A 24,670-nucleotide genomic window follows, 5' to 3' on the forward strand; every position below is an offset into this window, starting at 1 on the left:
TTACCCATGTAGGTTAGCCTAACTCAGTGGTCCCCAACGCGGTGCCCACAGGCGCCATGGCGCCTGCTGGGGCATCTATCTGCACCTGTGTACTGGCCGGCGGACAAGAATCCGCCCAAATGCCACCGAAAAGTGGCAACATCAAGACGCGTCACCGCCGAAAAGCAGCGTCATCAAGAGGCGTCGCTGCCAAAATGCTGCTGATTTTTTATTGCGACGCCTCTTGATGTTGCCGCTTCTCAGTGACATTTCGGCGGATGCTTGTCTGCTGGCCACGGTCCTCGGTAGCTCATCATCTGGTACCCGCCAGACGAAAAAGGATGGGAACCACTGGCCTAACTCATTAACCCAGGCTCTGGGATTTGCTGCTTCTGCATGTGTTTTTTTTTGCAGTGTAGACGTATCCCTTTGTGTGTCCTTAATGTTATGGATTCTTGTGGTGGAAAAGTTTCTGTTGAGTTGGAAATGGCCAGATTGCCTATTCCCCTTGTTTGTGGTGATTTTTAAAATAAAGTTGAGAATGAAGGGCTCAATCCAGAAAAGGGCTTAAGAATCATAGAATATCAGGGTTGGAAGGGACCTTAGGAGGTCATCTAGTCCAACCCCCTGCTCAAAGCAGGACCAGTTCCCAACTAAATCATCCCAGCCAGGGCTTTATCAAGCCGGGCCTTAAAAACCTCTAAGGAAGGAGATTCCACCACCTCCCTAGGTAACCCATTCCAGTGCTTCACCACCCTCCTAGTGGAAAAAGTTTTTCCTAATATCCAACCTAAACCTCCCCCTCTGCAACTTGAGAGCATTACTCCTTGTTCTGTCATCTGTTACCACTGAGATCAGTCTAGATCCATCCTCCTTTGGAACTCCCTTTTTGGGTAGTTGAAAGCAGCTATCAAATCCCCCCTCATTCTTCTCTTCTGAAGACTATATTCCAGTTCCCTCAGCCTCTCCTCATAAGTCATGTGCTCCAGCGCCCTATTGCTCCAGCCCCAATTTTTCAACATCCTTCTTGTAGTGTGGGGCCCAAAACTGGACACAGTACTCCAGATGAGGCTTCACCAATGCTGAATAGAGGGAAATGATGACGTCCCTCGATCTGCTGGCAATGCTCCTACTTATACAGCCCAAAATGCCATTAGTCATCTTGGCAACAAGGGCACACTGTTGACTCGTATCCAGCTTGTCATCCACTGTAACTCCTAGGTCCTTTTTCTGCAGAACTGTTGCCTAGCCACTCGGTCCCTAGTCTGTAGCAATGCATGGGATTTTTCCATCCTAAGTGCAGGACTCTGCATTTGTCCTTGTTGAACCCCATCGGATTTCTTTTGTCCCAATCCTCTAATTTGTCTAGGCCCCTCTGTATCCTATCCCTACCCTACAGCATATCACTCCGTAGTGTCATCTGCAAACTTGCTTAGGGTGCAATCCATGCCATCCTCCAGATCATTAATGAAGATACTGAACAAAACCGACCCTTTGGGCACTCCGCTTGATACCGGCTGCCAACTAGACATGGAGCCATTGATCACTACCCACTGAATCCGACGATCTAGCCAGCTTTCTATCCACCTTATAGTCCAATCGTCTAGACCTTACTTCTTTAACTTGCTGTCAAGAATACTGTGGGAGATTGTATCAAAAGCTTTGCTAAAGTCAAGGTATATCACGTCCACTGCTTTCCCCATATCCACAGAGCCAGTTAACACATCATAGAAGGCAATTAGGTTAGTCAGACATGACTTGCCCTTCATGAATCCATGCAGACTGTTCCTGATCACTTTCCTCTCCTCGAAGTCCTGCAAAATTGATTCCTTGAGGACCTGCTCCATGAATTTTTTTTTCCAGGGACTGAGGTGAGGCTGACTAGCCTGTAGTTCCCTGGATGATCTTCCTTCCCTTTTTTTAAAGATGGGCACTACATTAGCCTTTTTCCAGTCATCCGGGACCTCCCCCGATCGCCATGAGTTTTCAAAGATAATGGCCAATGGCTCTGCAATCACGTTCACCAACTCCTTTAGCATCCTCAGATGCAGCGCATCCAGCCCCATGGACTTGTGCTCGTCCAGCTTTTCTAAATAGTCCTGAACCACTTCTCTGCACAGAGGGCTGGTCACCTTCTTCCCATACTGTGTTGCCCAGTGCAGTAATCTGGGAGCTGACATTGTTCGTGAAGACGGAGGCAAAAAAAGCATTGAGTAGATGAGTTTTTTCCACATCCTGTTACTAGGTTGCCTCCCCCATTCAGTACTGCTTCACTGGGCTGCTTGTGGGGCTTTAAAAGTAAGCAGGTGCTCAAGTGCTTTGCTGGATCAGGGGCACAGTGCTCAGTACCTTTCAGGATTGAGCCCTGAGCTGCTGGCATTTAGCACCTCCTAGAGACAATTCTCACTTCTATTTAAATGTCCCAACCTCCTCCCACTGTTTTATTCCCTTCTCAGTTAAACAGAAGGTGCCAGCCTCCTGCCCCAGAACAAATCTCAGTACTATGCACTGCAAAAGGGAGACGCGTGCTATTTATGACAGACACAACTTGAAGGAGAACTCGGCCATTTGTGCTGAGTGCCAGGGCTCTCAGCTCTCCTACATGTACATTCTGCCACTTGCCCTCCTTCACCTGGAGGATGATCAGGGCCCATGTTCCCTAGAGCCTCCATCCCTAGAAGACTGGACATAGTGCAGAGTAGGAGGGAGAAGTGAGAGTGGGAGAGAGAGGGAAGAAATGCTGAGTTGAGACATGGGGAGGAGGTGTGGTCCCTTTCAAAGGCTGCAGAGGAAAACCCTTTTAAACAATTACAAAGTGTGTTTTACTTGAAGAAACCCCAGCAAACTGGAGAAAGAGAAGCAGAATGAAGGAAAGGCGTGGGGGGAAAGGAACTTGTCTGGCTTTCTAGAAGGCATGTGAATTAGGAATCTGACTTAATGGTTTGGCTCTTTCCAGCAGTAACCCCTCTTCCACTGAAAAAATATGCCCTCATGTGGATGCGGGGATGGATAATCTCCCTCCGTCTCAGACTCACCCCCTGTGAGTGTTTACAGCCACCCCCTGCTTTCTATTTCAAATATTGACAAGCTCAGGGGCAGCTCTTTGTAAATCCACCTTTCTCACCAGGAGGCGGGGAAAAAAAACCTGGACCTCATCTGCCAGTTAAACTTGTCCTACCATGGAGTCTTTGGTCTAGGTTCTCATATGGCTTCTATCAGTGCAGTATCTAAACCTCACAAACCTAATGCCAGTGTTGCTGTTAAAGTGACCATCTTGGCGACTCGGCATTTTATGGGAGGCTGATGTTAAAAGCCCTTTTAAAAAGTCTCCATCCTGCTATAATCCTGGTATAACAATACAAGCAAGGACTTCAGGCTTCTAATATTTAAACAAAACATTCAATATTTACAGTTTTGTTGAAATATTAAGGGTTTAAAGTTTTTATTCTGACCAAACCAGGGATCGCAGCGGATCTAGAACATGGCCTGTCATCTCTGGTATCAGCCTCCCGTGGCATGGGCATCTCAGATGTGAGTTCCATAAGATGGCTGCTGTCAGCTGGAGGAAATTCAGAAATTCCAGTTGTGAATATAAACTCTTGCTCCAACTATTCTTCGGGGAAAGGTCTCCTTTCAGTTTGTTTGGCTGAGAGTGATAGATAGGGTCTAGATAGTCCTGCCTTGAGTGCAGAGGACTGGGCTAGATGACCTCTCGAGGTCCCTTCCATAGAATCTCAGGGTTGGAAGGGACCTCAGGAGGTCATCTAGTCCAACCCCCTATAACTCTTGACCCCTTTAACCTGGACACTGCATGCATTTCAATACCAGAAAAAAGGAGTGGTGGCAGGTGCTGGATCAGTAGCCTTGGAGACAAGCATCTGTTGTCCGCAGCACAGGAACTGACGTTGCCAATACCTGCCTCCCCCATATTGCCTCAACCGTGCCCTGTTGTTGGGTCCATTGCTAGGACTCAGAGAGGAGTTCAGTCTCTTGGCACATTGAGTCCTTGACCTCTCCAAAGAGAATAACAAAGGCCCAGTTGTCCAGATGACTTTATTTTTTCTCTCTAATGGGGATACAAAAGAGAATGGACTGGGACCCCCACCAATTCATCTGCTGATAGTAATGACTTCTGAACACTACTGATCTGGGTAGTGTATTTAAACTAGTGCCCACGGCAAAGTATTCCATACCCCATTACCAGGGCCCCGTGCCAACGACTTTCCCTATAGCAATAGATTTATACCATTCAGATAGAGCCATTATAACTAGCCATCACAGCTGGTAGCTGCAAAATGATTACAAACATCTTTTTAAAGCCGTATTTAAACCTCACTTTGTTCAAAAGAGACATTTTTTGTTTTGTTTATGAAATCACAAGGAAAATAACCCTTGTTCTGTGTGTGATTCTAAGTGTCTCTTTAGATTGTAAATTCCTGGAGGTAGTGACATTGCCACTCTGTTTTCCCTTTAAAACCGTTGTTACAGATAACATCTTAAGTGTTTTACACACATTGGATATGTTACCTTAGATTTTTTTTCCAAACAGTTTAGAAGATTTAGACACATTACCTTAAATATAATGGAAGGTGTATATCAAAATCTCAGCCATAGCCTGTACGCAGCAAATAGGCAGAAGCAAAATGATGGGATTCACCATTTCAGTGCCACTTGTCACCAAGCACCTGGCATGAGCCTGGGATGTTCCGGAGAAATGTTAGCTTAGTAAAAAACACATCTGCTTTTGGCTGCAGCACTGTTGACGAAATTGGTTTCAGCAGCTGTCATGTTAAGTTCAAACTCTGTGTCTCTCCCCACTGCTGAGGAGCTGAATCAGAATTGTGTGGAGCGTTGGAAGAATTTCAGAGGCAGCAGCAGCAACATGACTTCTCTCAGGAAGGATTAAAAGAATTTGTTCAAATGACGTTTTGAGTGGGTTTCGTGACTCGGTACAAATCTTTAAATGGCAGAAACGTTGTTTAGGGTGGTCCAGGAGGAAGGACTGGGAGTAATGGCTTGAAATTGAGCGAAAGAAAACTCAAGCTGAACGTCAGGAGGAAGTAACTTCCCGAGATCGAGATTGGTTAGGGCTTGGAGTGTCCTCCTGAAAGAAGTGCTGGCACCTCCATTGCTTGGAACAATACAAACTAGATTGAATAAAATACATTCACCAGCGAATTAGACAGCAATCCTTCATTGGTGCCTGGGATGATGGCCTTGGTGGGCCTGATCCAGTACAGGTATTTTCCATCTCTGAAGAGAGGATGTCACACTGCAAACAAAATTAAGTATCTTAATGAGACCAGTTTTGCCCCTGCTCCCTAGAGGTAGGAAACTGTAGAGGTTAAGGAGCTCTGGAATGCTTTTGAAGAACATTTGCACGATCTGGATGTTCCATTGCTGTATATTGGCTCCAAAAGGTGGTTTTTATGCTCTTTGAGTAGCCCGGCTTTATGGCAGACTCGAGGAGAAATGTGGTTGATTCATAGGTTAAGTCCAGAAGGGAGACCATTATGCTAATCTAGTCCAAATGGGCCAGAAGAAACTATCCTAATCATCTGGTTGGCATCTTAGTGGGTTTTTCATAATCTAGAGAGAAATTCAAGGAGCTGAAAAAGAAAAGTCCTAGAGTGGTAGAAACTCTGCAACCAGGGAGCAGAGGTTCGAACTCCTGACCATGAAAGTCTCATTTTACTGATCTGCAAAGGGGATCCCATTTGTGATACAGAGCTATCATTAGCAGCTGTGCTGTATTTGAAGGTGTTGCAGGATGAGAGCAGAAAAGGGACCAAAAGGTCTCAGACAACACACAGGATCTCCAGTCCAGAAATTACAGGGACTCGTTAATCCATTCTCAAATTTATTTGTAATAAGATTTGGACAGCTTGCAGAAGCATTGCAGGCAACATTCAGGGGATGTTTGGGGATCATGGATAGCAATAACTCCTATTGGCCTCGTGGTAACTCCCATCTCTCTGGGCCTTGCAGTATTCTGGCTGGAACCTGCTAGAAGACGGGTCAATCCGAATAGAGGAGGTAACAGAGGAAGCTCTCGGCACTTATACCTGTGTGCCTTACAATGCCCTGGGTACGATGGGCCAGTCCCCCCCTGCCCGACTGGTACTGAAGGTAACATACCTGTTCGATTCCTTGCAATCAGAAAACTTTTGGTAGTTTCTTAAATGATGGAATTATCATGCCAAAGAAGAGTTCTCTGGGGTGGTGTTTGGGATTGAGGCACATGCATGTGTTTTTATAAAAATCAGGATGGATAAAAATCATTTTTTTTTTAAGAATAAAGTTTTTATATTGAAATGATTTTTAAAAAAATTACGTCACTAGATCTTTCCATTGTACAGTTCTTTAATTGCTGCAATGGATGGTTTGTACTTGTTTCTTTAGCTAGCTTTCGAATAGTTAGTAGAGTTTCAGATTTTTACACAGATGCTTTATAGAAAAAAAGTTTTACTTCAAGTGCTCATGTGTGCTGAAAAAAATAAGTGTCTCCTCAGTAATGGTCGCACTGTGTGAAAAACATAAGCTCAAACACAAAATTGATTAGCAAATAGCCTGTGCTAGATTTGTGACCAAAACTACCTTCCTATATATTGAACTTTTGCAAGTTAAGAAAGCTTCAGTGATTGAAGTGGGTTATACGTCTCCAACAGGGTTTATAGTTTAAAGTCAATGGGACTTGTGCTCCTAAGTCACTTGAATGTTTTTGAAAATCCCACATTAGGTGCATAAATATGGGCTTAGGCTCCTATTTTTGAAAATTTTGGATGTGGGTGTTTTAAATCACAAGAACTTTGCTAAGACAGTGAGTCAAAATAAGTTACCGTCGAAGCAAAGATTTTTGCCATTCAAAGATTTTATAAAAAATATAAAATTTTAGCCCTCAGTGCTGCAAACACTTATGCACATGCTTAACTTGAAGCACATTAGTATTCCCAATGAAGTCCACGAGACTGTTCTTGGGAGTAAAGTTCCTGCATAATCTTTTTTTAAACAAAAAGACAAGCTCGGTGTTGTAATGGTTAACATTATATTTTGATGATTAACTGGCAATGATTTGTAAACATTCAACATAAAGAAAAAAGTTAGTTACATAGCTGCTTAAGTGTTCGCAAGTTCAGGGCCTTCATTTCCAATATTTTTATTTATGTAGAATTTAGTTATGTACAATTCAGAGATGATGATACCCAGCAGGGTGTTCCTCTAGAAATTTTCCCAGCATTTATAACTTGCTGTAAGCTTAAATTGCTGAATATCACATTTTCAATTCGTTTGACAAAACCCCAACCTGACTTTAAATCAATGAATTAAAAAAAAACAGGTGATTTTAAATCATTCTGCTCTGATGAAAACCCACTGGTTCTTAACTTGATTTGTGAGTAGATCTTCAAGGAGCGATTGTGCGCGTACACATACCGATTGTGTTTGGTGACGGTTACTTGAGTTTTCCCTCCACTGCAGGACCCACCCTATTTCACGGTGCTACCAGGCTGGGAGTACAGACAAGAGGCAGGGAGGGAGCTGTTGATCCCTTGTGCTGCTGCAGGAGACCCCTTTCCTGTCATCGCCTGGAGAAAGGTACCCGGCCTGCCAGACAAATCTGCAGTGCCTTTGGCTTTTGATGAATATTGCAGACAGAGAAGCCACACTCTCTGTCCCGGTAAGAACAAACTGCAGGTACAGCTGCTTCGCTTCGGGCTGCACCACTGCTGTCCTGTCCCGCAGGTGGGTGGGGGAAACCCAGCTCCTGACAACAGTGTTTAATACCATGCAACCTTCACAGCAGCATCTGCAAAACTGAGCAAGCCCCCACGCCCCTCCTCTGGCTGCTTCACACTGGTATCAACTTCAGGAACACCCACCGAAGCTTTCCCCATCCTTTCTACTGGGGTCGTCACCTGCAGGATGGAATAACCCTCCTGGGGTGCTAGATTGGGACTGTGCTGTGTTGGCTGCATCAGCAGATGGAGCATTGGCCATGGTAGGGCAGGGATTCCCCCGTGGCTGCACTTTTGAAAGTGTCCCTCACTCGGTGGAAGCTACCAGGCTTTTTTTAGTGCAGTTCTGCAGCTGCTTTGGTTTCCTCATGGGATGTATATTCTGCAGCCTGGGGCATTTTCCTGCACGTGCGTTCTTCTTTGTGAGGAATCAGCCTGTTATTTGTGCGCCCTCCAGAGGTGTTCAAGTATTTCTTTCCATTCCAATTCTTTCTTTGGTCTCAGTTGTGTCCCCGAGTGCCCCTGTGATGCGGCCTGCATTGGCATAATAATGATGTCTCGGTATCCTGCTTTAATTCAGGGCTCTTGAACTGGCAAGTCATGGGATGGCTCTGTGACCACGGCTATGATAGCCTGGTGGATTTTGGCCTGAAGGGTAGCCTTTTCCCCTTCTGTACAGTCTGGCAGCTAGGGATGGAGAGTTCTATCCTCTGGATTGGGTCTTCTGCCCAAATACACAAGCTTCTTATTTACCAGTAGCACCAAAAGTTATTCCTCGGCGCCCAATATAGTCACTCATTGTGGGCTTCCCAGGTCCCCCCGCATGCTACCCAGTGGGCCCTTTCCCTCAAGTCTCCATTCTTCTTATAGAAAAACAGTCAAACCAGTGGGACCTGCTTAGGCCTTTGTCCCTACTGCAGGACCTTCGCCCCAGGCCTTTCATCCTTTTACTGCTCTTTCTTCTATACTTGCTGCTGTTTTGTGGAGCTCTCCAGCCCTGCATATCTGGTGCACAAGGCTGGGATTTCCCAAGCACTACACCACATCTAGCGTAGGAGAAAGAGTGGGAGATGGAAAGGCTCCCACCGGGACAAACAAGTAGACATGTTGGGGCAGTCAGTGCAAGGCTGTGCTGGCTCACGGTGGAAGACCATGCACAGCTGGCATCACCCTTGATTTTTCTGGGTTCGAGGCAGAAGATAATAAAATAGCCCAAGTGCAAACCTCAGTGGATACGGTAAGAAAATGAGAAATTGAAGTGATTTGCTCACTGCTCTACAACACTTGCGTCTTTCTGTCCATCTTATTTCCTTTCCCCTTCATGTCTTTTAATCCTCTTCTTTATTTTTCCTGCTTTTCAACACCTCCCCTTCTGCTCCATGTGTTTTCCTGTTTCTTCTGCCTTCATTATTCCTGGGTATGTCATCCTCTGGTGTTTTCAGTCAGGACTAGTCTGGACTTCCACCAGAAAACATAAAACCAAAGGCCCTCACACACACTACAGGCTCATGAAAGCTCCTGCCAACTCAAACCTGGCTTCTGTGGCGAAGCCACTGAAGGCCTTGGATTCAGCATTGGTAGCCACTTGGGGTGGTGATCGCCCTGGTCTCCCCCCCAAAAAATCTAGCCCTTTACAGGTGTTGAAAGATAACATTGCGAAGAAGGCCAGTAAATCCCAACAAAGCTATGCACAAGAAATCCACAGAAAAGGTATGCACGCATTGTGGAGAATGAGGACTTGGAAGCAATTTGTACAACTTCAGTTTATGGGTGTGAATGTCACTGGTTATGTAACCCAGCATCTCAGCCATCAAAAGAGAGATGGTCACCTTTTTTTCCCCTCCATTTAAAACAAAACAAAGCACCTAGGCTTTTCTTCCCAAATGGTTCCAGCCTTGGTAGCCTTATTTGTGAAATGTCCTTTTGAACCTTTAGTGAAGAACACTATAGTGTGGATACAATTTACTTTCTAAGGGTAAATCAGAGTATTATTTAAAGCATTCGTATACAGACATATATTCTCTGCTCAGTTGTACCATTGCAACTGAGACAAATTTGACCTCTAGTCTGTAAACTTAGAACCAGGTAAAAGGTAGAGAATCACATTTTTAAAATGGGGCAGGTTTGTTCTTAATGGTGCATTTGCAGGCTCCAGGGGGCACTAAGTGGTTACTCATTTTAGGTTCTGAAAGTGTCAACTGGAGCAATCAAAGATCCATATCACTCACCCTAACTGACATAAAACTCTGGCTTAGTGCGTGTGATCATATCTCCTTCTAGTGGATGGCACCAGAGACTACAATAGCCTGCTACTTGCAGCTAAAGGAGTTCTCTTTTATCTCAAGTGCTAGAGAGACTTGTGCTTTGGATGCCGAACGTCCCAGGTTGAATCTCCTCTGAGGTCCGTGGTGTCCGTATGTCTGTGTGTTTATGCTTACCTAGCCAAGTTGTAAACACAGCTCTGTTCTGCATGCATTATGTCTAATTATCCTGCCGTTTTAATTGGCATGTTCAACTGAAAATCCGTAAACGTGCTGCCATCTGCCGATCTTTGTAGTCGGCTCCAAGTTCCGGAGCCTCTTGACCTCCGGCTGTTCTGTGGGTCTCGCCCGTAGAGCCTAGCTAACAGAGTTACCTCATGCCGCTGCCTTGCACTGTGCTTCTGAGTTGTTGTTTTTTCTTCCCCTCTGCTCTCTCTGTTCTTTGCTCAAGGTAGGGAAGCCCAGTAGAAGCAAGCACAACACCCTTCCAGGTGGCAGCCTGCAGTTCCGATCCCTCAGCAAGGACGACCATGGGGAGTGGGAGTGCATCGCTACCAATGTGGTCACAAGCATTACTGCCAGCACTCACCTTACAGTCATAGGTAGGAGACGGCCAAGAGCTGGTGGGCCAGAGAGAGGGGGCTTGGGAGGGCATGGCAAGAGGGGATAACTGAAGGGGAATAGGGAAGGGTGGAGGTTGGGGAAATGGAAGGAAAGGAGCGGGTGTGGTCAAGAAGGTGGGAGAGCAAAGGCCATGCAAGGGGATAAGCAGGCAAAGGGATCATGGGAGGAAAGGACTGAGCGGGGATAAAGGCGGTTGGGGATGGAGGGGGAAACAGAGGAGCAGCTGAGGGGTGGGAAAAGGTGCTGAGTGGGAGGGATGAGGTTAGAGAGGGAAGGACAGCACTAGTCCCTTCAGGTGCCCTCCATATAGGACATTATCCGTGACTCTCTGTGGGGAGGGAGGGTGGGGAAAACAGCTTTGGATTCCTCTCCTAGCCTTCCCTACCCTCCTTTGTGTTCTGAATTGATCTGAGCCCTGCATCTCCAGCAGCTGGCTCCCTGATGGCGTTGGGTGCATCGACACTGCAATTTAAGGTGTAATTGTAGTGTGGGTAGGTATACCGGTGCTAGCTTTAATCTAGCTACTGCAGGTAACGTGACTGAAGGTGCAGCAACATGGATTTGAGTGCGGGTTAGTAACCCAAGCACATACCCAGGATCCCTGGTGGGCTATAGTCACACATGAATATGTTTCAGAGTAGCAGCCATGTTAGTCTGTATCCGCAAAAAGAACAGGAGTACTTGTGGCACCTTAAAGACTAACAAATTTATTTTAGCATGAGCTTTCGTGAGCTACAGCTCACTTCTTCGGATGCATATGTAGTGTAGACGTACCCTTTGTTTGCTCCTGGAGTCGATTACCTGGACTTTCAGCTTGTGAATGGATTGGCTGTTGGATAATTTGGAGGCAGGGGTGTGCTTCTCTGTCAGGAGAGGTTCATGTTTTCTGTCTATGATTGCTCCAAGCTGTGTGTCTGAAAAGCACTACTCGGGGACGCTTCCCATGAAAAGAAAAGCAACGTTTTCCTTTAATTTCACACTCCAGTGGTGCTGTTTTTAAATCTGTCCTTTTTATTACGGTCATGTCCTGAGGCAGATTGAAGGGCTCCCCTCCTCGCTGGCCAAGTGTGTCCTCCCCTGCCGCGGCACGGTTAGAAGACAATTTGAGGGTTTCTTAATCCTGTGAGCTCCCAGATACTAAAGTATGTTCCTCTGTGGTTACTCTAATTAATGGACTTGCCTGCTGGGAAGGCTAGGTGTGGCAGGTGTGCTGGGCACACAAAGCTACTGATGTTTCCCAATAATGCTTTCTGCTGGGAGAAGCTGGTGCTTGGAATGGGCCCCTTTTCTGCATTATCAGACCACCAGTACAGACAGAAGTGGTCGGCACCACTGACCTATCTGGATGCATTCTCCAATGGGACACCTCTTGCCTCCTGAACGTAAAGTTTTTAAATCCCTCTCTGAGCGCACAGAGGCAGGGGAAAATGTCCTTCCACTTCTAAGAATAAGCTTCCATGTCTCTAGGCTCCTGTTGTGTCTTTAAACAACCATAAATTCTGCAGTCCAAGGGCTACCATTCTTCTGGGTGCTCTGGTGACTTGCCCGACGTATGCGTATGTGTATTTCTCTGTTTTGCCTCTTACACTGAGTTTCTCTCTACCTTCAGGCACAAGCCCTCATGCCCCGGGCAGTGTGCATGTCATGGTCTCCATGACCTCTGCCAACGTCTCCTGGGAGCCTGGCTATGACGGTGGATACGAGCAGACATTCTCAGTTTGGTACGGCCCTCTGTGAGTCATCCCAGCATGCTTTGCTCTCTGCTTCGTTTCCTTTCTCCTCAGCCAGATCTTGGAGCCAGGTGTAGGCATTGCCATTTCTAAGCAGGGGTGGGTGAGGGGAGTTTCCCATGTCCAGGGTGGCTGTGAAAAGCATGGGGTCAGATTCCGAGCCAGCGTAAATCCGCGTAGCTCCTTTGATTTGAATGGGGCTACACCCATTTACATCCTCTGAGACATTTTTGCTCTGTGGAGCTCTGGTGACCCAGAACAACTGAAGTGTGGGGAGCTGGTGGGAGTGGGGGCAGGGGGTTCTGATAATTTTTTGCCGAATGCTCTGCTGCTGCTTAGTTGAGGGTTCATCCTGGTGGACTCTCTTTTTTTTTCCCCTCTTCCTATCACCGCTGCCAATGGATCTGAGAGACAGATGTACAAGTCTTGACACGTACAGTTGTCAACCCTCTTGCCCTTGCATATGTTTCTGTTGTAGAAGGCTCTAGGTCCGCCATTCATTGGTCCTTCTGTCAGCCCTGAAAATGTACTCTGCTTATATTAGAGGGGAAATACATTTTTACATGAATTCCCACCTGCACCTAGTTAAAGATGAACTGAAAATCCTGTCTTGAATGCTTAACAGCCAAATCACTGACAGAAAATATAGAGATTTTTAAAGTATACTCTCAAGAAAGTGACGACGTCAAAAGGCCACCTCTTTACTCCACAATTGCCTGCGGGTATTCAGAGTCCTAGAACAAAAGAATGGCCAGACGGTGTCAGACCAAAGGTCCATCTAGCCCAGTGTCCTGTTTTTTGACAGTGGCCAATGCTAGGTGACCCAGAGGGAATGACCAGAACAGGTAATCACAACCCCCTGTTGCCCATTCCCAGTTTTTTAATAATACCACTCAGGACTTGCGCAGAACACGTCTCCTATTTGCTGACTTCAGTGGGGCAAGTGGGTTTTCGTTACATTTTTAGTCCTCGTAACCCTGCTGAGCCACCACAGCTGTAAGAAAGCGGGCTGCATCCTACTCCCACCGGCACATCCACCACATACGATCCTGCTCCCATTGAAGTCAAAGATGGAATTCCAGCTGGCCTCAATGGAGCAGGATTGGACCCTACATTCTGAGATGAAAAGCACTTCTGCCTATTGAGATACACTAAGGGTGAAGGCCATTTCCTGCTCCCACTGGCTCTGCGAAGAATCGAAGACCTCTAAGGAAGAAGACGGTTGCTTAATGGAAACAAATGATACAAGAAAAGGGACTCTGATTTTCTACCTGAATTGTCAGTAGCATTCTGTTTTACAATAATAATTGGCCATAACAGTTGACGATTGCTAGATTTAAAAAGCTGTTTAACTCCTGTCCAGAGTAAACACCAAATTCTGATAGCTTTTGAGTATTTCTGGATTGACACGTTAAGCAGTAGTGCCAAGATTCACACATCCAGCATCCCAGCACAAGGAGGCCCACAGTACAGGGATTAGTGCCAGCATTCAATTTACAGCTTCCTGGCGTAGAAGGACCTGCATGGTAGCACCAGGATTCGTGCACCTGGCTGCCAATGGTGGTGTGACTCATGCGTAAGTGTCAGAGATTCACACTCCCAATTTGTGAATGAAGTAGCGCCCCCCCCAGTAGCGCTGCTCTTTAAGCCAGCCTTCCTTTTCCCTATGGGGAGTGGACTGTGGAGATGCTTCTGCAGTCTATCCTTGTCATGGGAACCATGGTAGGCTGCAGCAGAGGCCAGTTTCTCATTTGGATGCTGAGCTTATTCGCCTTCTGTTCCTTCTCAGGATCTCTGTCAACTGAAATCTGAAACGTAAAGGTGATGATGACCTTCTCTGTTTCAGCCATGGTTTTCTTCTCTCCCCTCCCCCCCCCCAGTTCATTTTTTCATTCTTTCTTTTCTTAATGTGGCCAGATGGAGTCTTCTGATAGAGTGGAGATTGGATACATGCTTCCCATGATAAATTCTGCTCTACTTGAGACAGAGCCACATACCAGAGCTTGGAAAGTGGGGGCTGGGCAGTAGCATGGGGAGACAAAAGAAAGGGGATAGAGAGACAAGGGAGGAAAAGAGATCTGAACAAGCAAGAGAATGAGCTTAGAGTGCAGAATTCACACAACTGCCTCTGATTAAAATGTCCTTGAGAAGGAATGATTAAACCTCCTTCCTTTTGAAACACGTCTCACCTTGGAGGAGGATGTCAGCTGCTGCTGTTTGCTGCCAGCTTCTTTTACAGATTCTTTGCTGACTTCCTGAGAAGCCAGGATCCCCCATCTGCTTTTGAGATCCCAAACAAAATGCGACTAAAGTAAAAAACAATGGAAGAGGAAAGTGTAAATGGGGGGATATTAGCCCGAACCTTGTGTAAGGACTGCAAAGTGGTGATGGACCATAGGTCCGGTGTGGTGTGGGAACCACTGCTGGGTAGAGGAGGAGGAGCCCACTTTCCTTGTAGAAAGTCATCCCTGTGAGTAAGAGCTGCTCATGGGACATGTCAGTAGGGTGACCAGACAGCAAATGTGAAAAATCGGGACGGGGGTGGGGGGTAATAGGAATCTATACAAGAAAAAGACCCAAAAATCAGGACTCTCTATAAAATCGGGACATCTGGTCACCCTACGTGTCAGCCAGGGAGACCCTGTGGGATATGGTGCCAGATGGATTGGCAAGAGAAAGCCAAAGCAGGCTTGACTGCTGCAGAGCTACTGCTCATTCTTAGGGTTCCACTTATCAATGCCAGCCCTCCTCTCCTTCACAGACTGGAAATCTGGGCAAAGGTTATGCATTCTTCTCCCTGCTGTATTTATATGACCCTGCTCAAAGAGACACTTCCTGCAGGTCAAGCCCTTTGGAGTCTGCTGTTTCTCGCCTTTGTCCTTGTTGGCCGCTGCTGCCATCCTTCTAACTTAACGTTTTCTCCTGTTATGCTGAGCTCCCCATGTTGACAGTGTTGTTCCATATCTCACCCTTTTAGCTGTGCTGGGACGCTTTGATTATAAATTTCACCCGACTCTGTCAAAAATGGCAACTTCTCTTCCAACGAACAAACCAGAATAAAGCTCCAGGGAGCTGAAAAGTTAATTCCATCCTGCCAAGTGCACCGTGTTCAGAACTACGTTTCAGTGAGACTTCGTGGTGTGTTGTGCTGCTTTAGGATAGTATTATGTGGGTTTGAACAGCACCTTCCATGGGAGTGAGACCTGGCCTGGGGCTTTGGCTTTGTAGGCCAATGCAGAGGCCAGGAGCTCACATGTAGTTATGGATGTTACAATCTGTGTGGGTCAGAGGAGGATTGGCCAGGACTCTGACGCTGCTGCTCTTCTAAAAAAGATCTAAGTGTCATTTACTTCTGCCTGTATTAGCTGTCCAGGTGGGTCTGGGAAAGGAGAATGGCATTTTTTTAAACAAGCGCCGTTTATTATTAACTTTCCTTTCCTCCTATAGAGTGCATTTCATCCAAGGACCTTAAAGCGCTTGTAAATATATCAGCACCTTCTGAATATATCTCTAGTAGGGGGATCACACACTGGTGGGAATCAACAAGTCCCGTGTGTAGCCCAGACTCCATTTTAGCCCTTCCCCCTTCTTCTCTAGTTGTCAGTGAGTGCTGTGAATGCAAGTCCAGCTCCATAGACATTTGGAGAGAATCCATGGGACAGCAGCTGGGTAGCTCAAGCATGCTGCTTGTGTCTGTGCAGTATCTTTAGGGAAGAGCTTTCCCCATGCTTTGATGGTGATCAGTGCTGGATTTATAACCAACACCCCTCCTGTGTCATGCCGTTCCAGTTACTTAGCTGCCTTGCTGAGATTGATAGCTTAGAGGCCTGGGCCAGGCATCAATAAGGAGCCAGTGGGAGGGAATGCGTGAAGGCAGCAGGGTTAAATGCCGCAGGGAGACCTGAATGAGACAAACATTTTTGACAGCAGCTTCTTCCCTGCCCCAATACCAACTGCTGGTGTGACACAGGATTCTGGGAGCTGTGGTTTTTTTAAGGTAGTTTCGTTAAACAGGAAAGACTTTCTATCCACTCTCATTTCTCCGCAGCACTCTTTGGTTCTGGTGTATGAGGAGTTCCTCTGTGCATGTGGCTTTGTTCCCCACTTGGTCACTTCCATAGTTTCATGCTTCCTTTCTCCATCTGTTGCGTCATGATCTGTCTTCTCCTCATCCCTTATCTCCTGCTTGTAGGCTTGCCCAGATGAATAGCTAGTGGCTTTCCATGTGTTGTGTACATCGTAATTCTCTCTCTCTGTAAAATAAATTTATATAAAATATTCTGCAGCAGACTAGACTGTCCACCCTGGCTTTTTTTGGCCCCTTGGGCTGCTCTTAAAATATCTAGGCACCTTGTTGGTTACTCAATCCAGAAGAAAGTCACCTTCTGTTCCTATAGTGCCTAGGGTTGACGCTTCTCTAAGCCTACAACCTCTCTTTAATGGAACCCACAGACGAAGAGGAGACAAGGAAGGAGCTTTTAGCTGTTCCCTAACTATATCTCTTTCTCTTCTCTAGATGAGGCCATATCTCCAAAGTCAGCATCACCTTCTCCTGAGGATGTTAGTTTTTTTGAGATCTAGTTAGGAGAGTGGCCATGTCTTTGGGAACACAAGCAGAGCTTGTGCAAGACAATCCTCACACACTGTTAGATGTTTTGCAAACTCCCACTCCTGAAAAGATTGCCCTTTCCAATAATGAAGCTTTACTGGAACCTACGAAGACCCTTTGGCAGACACCTGTCTCTGTCCTATCCATTGTGAAATCGGCAGACAGATATGCCTAAGTTCCTCAGCAAGAATTTGATTATTTCTTTACTGATTCCATTCTAGACTCATTAGTGCTCACAGTGGCTAATGAGCATTCGAGGCAGCCTCACACTAAGGCTACCTCAAAGATTATAAAAATCTGGATCAGATCCTCTCCCAGACTATTTCTAGTCTATGCTGAGATGATGACAGGGCAAATCTGTTACAGCCCAGCGTATTTCACGGTAGATTTTGCACTGTTTCAAGCTTTTCTATGATCTGGCAAAAGTCTCTCCTCAAATTTGAGGAGAGAAACAGCCCACTCCACTAGGGCTCATTCCACTTTGTCAGCCTTCTTGAGCTACACCCCTATAGCGGGCATTTGTAAAGCCGGAACGTGGTCACTTCTCGGGGCACTAAGCTATTACTCAAGCCTCTCGGGATGGTGCCAGATTCAACAAGTCGATGTTGTGGTTTCTCTTCAAGTAGTCTGAAGTCCCTCCACCTGTATAGCAATTGTTGGTGAGTCTCCTACCGTGAAATGTATATGTGCCCAATCACTTGAAGGAAGAAAAAATGGTTACTCACCTGTACAATAACTGTTGCTCTTCAAGATGTGTTGCGCACCCCCCCCCCCATATTACCTGTTACTTTGTTTTTCAACTTACTGGTGATTTGAAGAAACAGAAAGCGAGGCAGCAACCACACCCCTCTTATGCCCGGGGCTTGGTGCAAGGGGTGAACGGGGTGCATGTGCCACCTAAGTGTACGGCTGGGAAAAGCCTCTGATTCAAATGCATTGCTTGTACATACACCCACACTGGAATGTATACATGCACAGTACATCTCAAGGAACAATAGTTACTGTACAGGTAGGTTCCTATTTTTTCTGGATGGTACCATCCACTGGCAGACGCTTTCCTTTGTGGAGACATGCTAGGATGCCTGCTTACCAGTTAACTGTGGGGGGAAAAAGGAGCTGGACCAGCAGTGGTTGAAGGAGGTAGGTGCAGGCTGAGAAACAAGAGACCCCTATCTTCCCAGACTGAATGAGCTTTGCCATTTTTGCCATCTCCCTAGATAGATTAAAATTGCCCCTTTTCTTTTCTCTTCTGGCTGGATTCCTGGATCTTCTGTTACGTGGGTATGGCAGTCGGATGTTCACAGTTTGAAAAGCCATGTGTTTTGAATCAGAGGAAGTCTTTGTGAGGACTGCAACTGCAATCTCTGTCCTCTGGGTGGCCAGGGTAGCCACCATCAGAGGGTAAAAAAAATAAATAAAGGGAAAGAAATATGGGACATAAAGACCTGTGCCCAAATCCTCCACTAATCCAACTCCATTTACTTCAGAGAATTTGCCCTCTGTTCTTAAAGTGTAGCTGTTCTTATTAAATGACATGGCGCTGAAAGTGTGCTGTTCTGTCTGAAAAATAACTCTAAAAATTGCATCCAGGTGTTCCTTATTTGTCTCAAACATTTTTACTCACTTCCAAGTGAAAAGATGTAGGGTTTTGGCTTTGTTTTCACAGGGGAGAGTGAAGGATTCCCACTAACTACCATTGCCAGCCCTGTAATCCTGGTATCAGATCCCAGCTTGACTGATTCCCCTGGCCCCAAACTGGCATGTCCTTAATCACCAGTTCTGAAGATGATCGAGGACCGTTTTTGTCCTCATAATGCCTGCTTAAACCCATTCGGATTGATTCTAATTTGTGCTAAGGCTCCTTTACACTGCTCAGAAATGTAAATAAAATTCACTCTCGCTTTTAAACTCTTTTACATTGCTCCGGCAGCATAAAGGGGCCTTGGTTTAAGCGAGAATCTGGCCAATTGTCTGTAAAATTCTGCTCTTCTTTGCCCCAGCATAAATCCGGAGTGTCACTATTGGTTTCTTTGGAGTGATTCCTAGTTTGCTCATATGTACTGGTTATCACAGTTTGGCTCCATGTCTCAATGGGGTTGCACTGAGGGTGGAGGGAATTGCTCTGCACTGGGAACTTAGTTAATTTTGCTGATGACGTGTGAGCCAGAATAGACTCCACCTCTCTTTGCCGTAGCTGTGGCAGTGACAACAGGAATAAAAAGTAACAAAATGTCCTTGTGTCACGACTAGTAATCAGGATCTGACTCTGAATACCCACAGAGAGCAGGGAGAGAAGGTGCTATTTGTAGCCATCATCAGACTGTAAGGGCTTTTCATTAAGGGCCTGATGTAATGAGGGAGGGCTGACAGGAGCGTCACTATAAATAAAAGTGTGTTTCTGAGTGGGTGTGCCGTGGGTAGAGAGCCGCTTGGCCTAGCAAATGTCTTTTATCCCAGTCTCTCTTCTCTGACCCAGTTTCAAGGCAACTCACTTCTGTAGGTGTCACAATCTTAGCACCTTGTCCACACGTATTGCTGGTATGTGAAACCCAGTCCCTCGTTCAGGGTAGTTCCATTATTGCTTAAGGGATTGGCTCTCTCTGTCCGTCCTCTCTTTCATTCATTCACACTTTCTCTCAAAAGCCCCTCCGCTTGAGTTGTTTGTCTTCTCTCTTGCCAGGATGAAGAGAGCACAGTTTGGACCTCATGACTGGCTGTCTCTTCCGGTACCAACTGGTCCTAGTTGGTTGCTGGTGGACACCCTGGAACCAGAGACCGCCTACCAGTTCAGTGTCTTGGCTCAGAACAAACTGGGTACGAGCGCCTTCAGTGAGGTGGTCACTGTGAACACGCTAGGTGAGTTGAGACAGCCTGGGGATAATAAAGGAGCTCAGAGTCCCTGGATATGAAGAGAATGGAGATGGGTGGTGAGATGAGGCAGGGTCCTTCTGGTCACATTCAGTAGGCCCGCTCTCATGTTAATGGTGCCAGTGACATTGCCCAGGCAAGTACCAATATGCCCCGTGGCTTGGTCATCAAGCACCACAGGATACACCAGATTGCAGAGATAAATGTTGAAATTTTGTCTTGAGTGGTGACTTGTTGGCTCAGGAGTTCCATACCTCAATACCATTTACCTCCAGGTCTATTTCACATGCTGCCCAGGCTGGTAGTAACCAAAACACATTGGCACTAACGGGTTGTAATGTACACCCTATCTCAGTCCAGGTCACAGCACGGAATCACCATTCCCGCTGCTTTTCTTGTGGGTGGTCTCAAAAAGGTCCAGGAATGAGTGGACTTTGAGACCGTATCCCTCTTTCTTCTTAGCCTCCTTGTATCTGTGGCTGTTCCTTTTCTCATAAAGACTTCTTGGCATCTTTCAGAGAAGAGACTTTGTTGATGCTACCTGTGCAGCTGCATGTCTTAAACCTACAGTTGCAGAGCAGTAGGAACTGCCATAGTGGATCAAACCAGAGTCCCTCTAGTCCGTTACCCAGTCTCAGACAGCAGCCAATGGCCAGTGCTTATGAGAAAGTATTAAAATGGTCTTAGTGCTCCTCCGTTGTGCGGTCCTTTCCTGTGAATCTTGCAGGGGGTTGGTGTATGCCTTGAGGCCTGTGGAGTCACAGCTCTTGAGGTTTAAATCCTCACCAGCACAGCTGCAGGTGGTGTTGGATCTGCAGAGGAAGGATGAGAGAAGAGAAGGGAGCATGTGCACACTGCAGTAAACAGGAGAAAGTAGCCAGTTGTAGAACTTTTTTTCTTGACTCCACTGAATGCTTTCTCTGCCCCATCCCCTCCCTGTCCCGTGTCTTCAGCATTCCCTGTAACAACTCCAGAACCACTGGTGCTGGTTACCCCACCGAGGTGCCTAACAGCCAATCGGACGCAGCAAGGAGTCCTGTTGTCGTGGCTTCCTCCAGCCAATCACAGCTTTCCAATTGACCATTACATCATGGAGTTCCGCGTAGCGGAGAGGTGGGAGATATTGGACGATGCCATCTTGGGGAGTGACAATGACTTTTTTGCCAAGGATTTGTCTCAGGTAAGAGGGGGGTCTGAGCACCCTTTGGTTTTTATAATGGATTGGCCCTTGTCCTGGGTTACTGATTGTGCACCATCTGTATTGCAGTCCTGGGAGAGCATTCGGTAAATACTTTTAGGATGTCTGTTGCTTATTTCCACAGTAGGGGCTAATTTGGTGTCCCGAAGTCTAGACCCAGTGAAGAACAAATTTCCTTATCAGCCCAGGAGAAGGGCAGTCCCTCTAGAACAATGTTGATTCCGATTATTTGGTCTGGAGAAGGCATCCTGGTGCCTGATTTGCGTTGATGTGCTAAATTGTTGAAGGAAGCTTCTGACTAGTGGCTCATGTTGTTGTTGTTTGGTGCTGTAGGACACCTGGTATGAGTTCCGAGTTCTGGCTGTCATGCAGGACCTCATCAGTGAGCCTAGTAACATTGCAGGTGTCTCCAGTACAGGTAAGTGTCCTTCCATCCTTCCAGCCCCAAACAACTTAAGCACAGAGCCCCATGTGGGAAGGCAATATTGCACTGTGGTGAGATGCAGGGTCTGATCCTGCCAGGTACTTCGGGAATTGAGGGCCCTCTGACTTCACCAGAAACGGAGTATTCTGCAACTCCCATGCAAAACACGGTGTTATAGTATATAACACAGCACAATAAGGTACCAAATAACAGAGCACAGCCCAAACCAGGGAGTCCCAGTGCACCACAGTTCTGCCACATGCACTGAGAACCGTGCTCCAACCCAGGAAATATGCAGCATTGACATGAAAAAGAAAGCTGCATACATGGCAATGTGATACTGCACCAGGGAGTAAAAACAAAAGCGTTGTAGCTCCACAAAAGGGACTGCAACACACAGCAGCACAAGAAAGCACAGTGCAGCCCTGCATACACCACAGCACAAAAGAATATTTCACGATCTACAGGAGAACCTACCATATAAAAAATAGCAAGTTGTGAAGGAAGGAAATATAATCCAGGAAAGAAGAGATGGAAATAAGAATTATGGGAACCTAAATTACACCAGCTCATGATATGAGACCAATGATATCTCAATTGTGCTGGGTACAGGACAAATCCAGGCTAGCACTGCCCTCAAGTGGTGTTATGCAGAGGCACTTTGCTGGATGCAAGTTGCATACTTGACTTCAGTTTTTTTAACATTAGATTCCTCTTTTGTAGTTTGTCTGCTTGAATTTGCTATCTCTGGCATGTGTAGCTGACCTCAGCTTATGGCCAGATGTAATTACACAATGTCAATTACTACTGTCTCAGCCCCAAAAGGTCTCCAAGCTGGTGCTAGTGACAGGTTTACAAACACTGATATGAACAACTAAGTGGGTAGATCAAGTAGTTAGCATAAATCATGTAAAATCACTTCCCAGTAATTATGTACACGCACTTATAAATAAGCTAATGTTAAGTCTGCTGATTGAAATCCTGCCAGATCAGCAAATGCTGAATGTTGTTGGATAACTGTTCAGTGGCCTGTGAGTACTGATAGTGTGGGTCTCAGTGCATATCCAGTAGGCAGGTGTGCATGTTAATTCTGGGGCTCTTGCATACCACAGTGATAGGCATGATATAAGAACATGGTGGGGGAGCAGGGGGGAGAACTACCAGCACATTTGGTCTCCTTGTTGGTAGTCTCCTCAGAAAGACACAGGACTGAATGGGGACACAGGGACTGAATTCCCCTTTCACTCCTAGAGGCGATCCCTGCAAAGCTTCCAGTACTACTGCCAGTGCTCAACTGCTCTCCAGTTAAGTAGATATCCACACCACAAAAGAGCATCATCACTATTGGCAATGTCTTTGTTAGGCTCTGGGCTGAGACCCAAAAGTATCTCATAGGCCACCTCCCAGGCATCTGAGAGTAACAAAATGTTTACTCACTACCACCCTGGGCTTGATTTAAACCAGTAACCTAGTTGGGAAAGGCTCTGAACCTGAACACCAGTCCCCCTGAACCATCCAATTCTGCACCTCGTTTACATGCCCTGTGCAAACCTCACTTTCCAAACAGTGATGAGGAGCCTGGTTGTGGAGAACAGTTTCTTTTAGAACTCAGAGGATTCCCGTTTTTCTGCAGACATATTCCCCCCGCCTGACTTGACGGACGATGGTTTGGCCCGACCTGTGCTGGCGGGCATTGTTGCCACCATCTGCTTTCTGGCCGCTGCCATCCTCTTCAGCACACTAACTGCCTGCTTTGTCAACAAACAACGCAAACGCAAGCTCAAGCGCAAGAAAGGTGAGCCCTGCTACTTTGTATTTTCCCTCTGTGGCATTTTGTGGTCATCTTCCCTGTCTGTCTCTTTCGAGCATCTTCAGGTGAAGCTCGCCCTTACTTTATCCTTCAGCTGTGACTGTTTGGATCCTGGCCCTTCCTTTCCCACCTATTTCTCACCTCTAATCTGAACAGATGGGTTAAATAATTAACAAGTGCCAGATATGTGTGCTGAGGTCTGGAAGAACCGCAATATCTCACCGTTGTGAGAGAAGAAGAAAGTACTTGTGTGCTAGAGCAGCATGAGGGAAGAGATGTGTTCTGGCTATACTGGAGCCTCTGCCGCGGTCTGAAACATCTTGTGATCAGAAATGGTAGAGGCAAGGTGGGGATGAAGATGAAATTGAGACAGGTTCCTAGGCTGACGTGGCAGGGGGACCTACCTAATGGTGATATCTGTTAGGCCAGTGGGTTTTAGGTTTGGGGATTTTTCATTCTTGGGGAGAGAACCTCCTTGCAGACTCTTCCCTTCCCACGGCCCTCCAGTGCTTGGTTCTCAAGTCACTTCCTTCTGAGGGCCACCAAGCACAGCTGCTCATATCACTGGTGTTTCATGGATTGTATAGCGTGAGAACTGTTGCCTTTTAGACTACAGAGCAGGAGTGGCCAAGTCATGGCTCTTCTGCAGTTAAAGTGTAGCTTGCAGTGCTCCCTCCACATTCTCCGCCGACCAGACTGGGGAAGAGAACTTGGTACTTCTGCCCTGCAGGGGAGGGGCGGGGGGGGGGTCTCAGGGCTTTAGCCCCCGCGGGGTGGGAGGGGTGTCAGGGCTCAGGGCTTCAGCCAGGTGCCACCCCACGGGGCAGGTTGTGAGTGTTTTGCGGCTCTCAAACATCTGAAGATTTGTTGTGTCCGGCTCCAAGGGTCAGTAAGTTTGGCCACCTCTGCTATAGAGAATCACCCAAAGGAAGTGGTGGAAGCCTCATCTCTTAAGTTGTATAAAATGGGACAGTGATGCCCTGCAGGGAAATTCACATGGCCTGGGGATGCGGAGGGTGGACACTTTTATCTCTAGTGTGTATGATTTGGTGATAACAGAATGGATAGAAAACTGTCTGGAGCTGTTTGTTGTCTACGACTATTAAAGCACTAGAACAACCAAAATTTGGCCTCTTGTCGAGTGGCTTTTTTTTCTTGCTGTTGATTGTAAGATTTTTGTTTCCTCTTTCTGCCTAGTTGCGCCTCTTGAGCGTTTTCTCTTCACTCCCCCTTTTATTCTTTTCCAGACCCTCCTCTCTCGATAACCCACTGCAGGAAGAGTCTGGAGTCTCCGTAAGTATCTCCACCTTAGAGGTACCACTCAGGCTGTGTTCTGTCTGGTAGTTTTGGAGACACTTCTTTGTAGGGATGCTGCTTGCAGGAAATGAAAATATCTGATGTTGAGTGTCTCTCAAATCTGCTGATCCTGGGGTC

The 24,670-nt window shown here is 46.5% G+C and overlaps 1 protein-coding gene across 9 annotated transcripts in view; it reads left to right on the plus strand.

The window, feature by feature from the left end:
• Positions 1-24,670, plus strand: part of IGSF9B (immunoglobulin superfamily member 9B) — a 151,244-nt gene that overhangs the window by 108,395 nt on the left and 18,179 nt on the right. For 8 of the 9 annotated variants that reach the window (XM_039496563.1, XM_039496559.1, XM_039496557.1 and 5 more), the window contains 9 exons: positions 5,968-6,108; positions 7,456-7,572; positions 10,425-10,575; positions 12,207-12,330; positions 19,617-19,792; positions 20,758-20,984; positions 21,336-21,420; positions 23,060-23,221; positions 24,484-24,529. In XM_039496563.1, coding sequence (XP_039352497.1) covers positions 5,968-6,108; positions 7,456-7,572; positions 10,425-10,575; positions 12,207-12,330; positions 19,617-19,792; positions 20,758-20,984; positions 21,336-21,420; positions 23,060-23,221; positions 24,484-24,529 — 1,229 coding nt within the window. The remainder of the gene's footprint in view (positions 1-5,967; positions 6,109-7,455; positions 7,573-10,424; positions 10,576-12,206; positions 12,331-19,616; positions 19,793-20,757; positions 20,985-21,335; positions 21,421-23,059; positions 23,222-24,483; positions 24,530-24,670) is intronic. The other variant, XM_039496558.1, reaches the window with a different exon arrangement.

This window comes from Mauremys reevesii, linkage group 12 (assembly GCF_016161935.1).
Source record: "Mauremys reevesii isolate NIE-2019 linkage group 12, ASM1616193v1, whole genome shotgun sequence".
Taxonomy (NCBI): domain Eukaryota; kingdom Metazoa; phylum Chordata; order Testudines; family Geoemydidae; genus Mauremys; species Mauremys reevesii.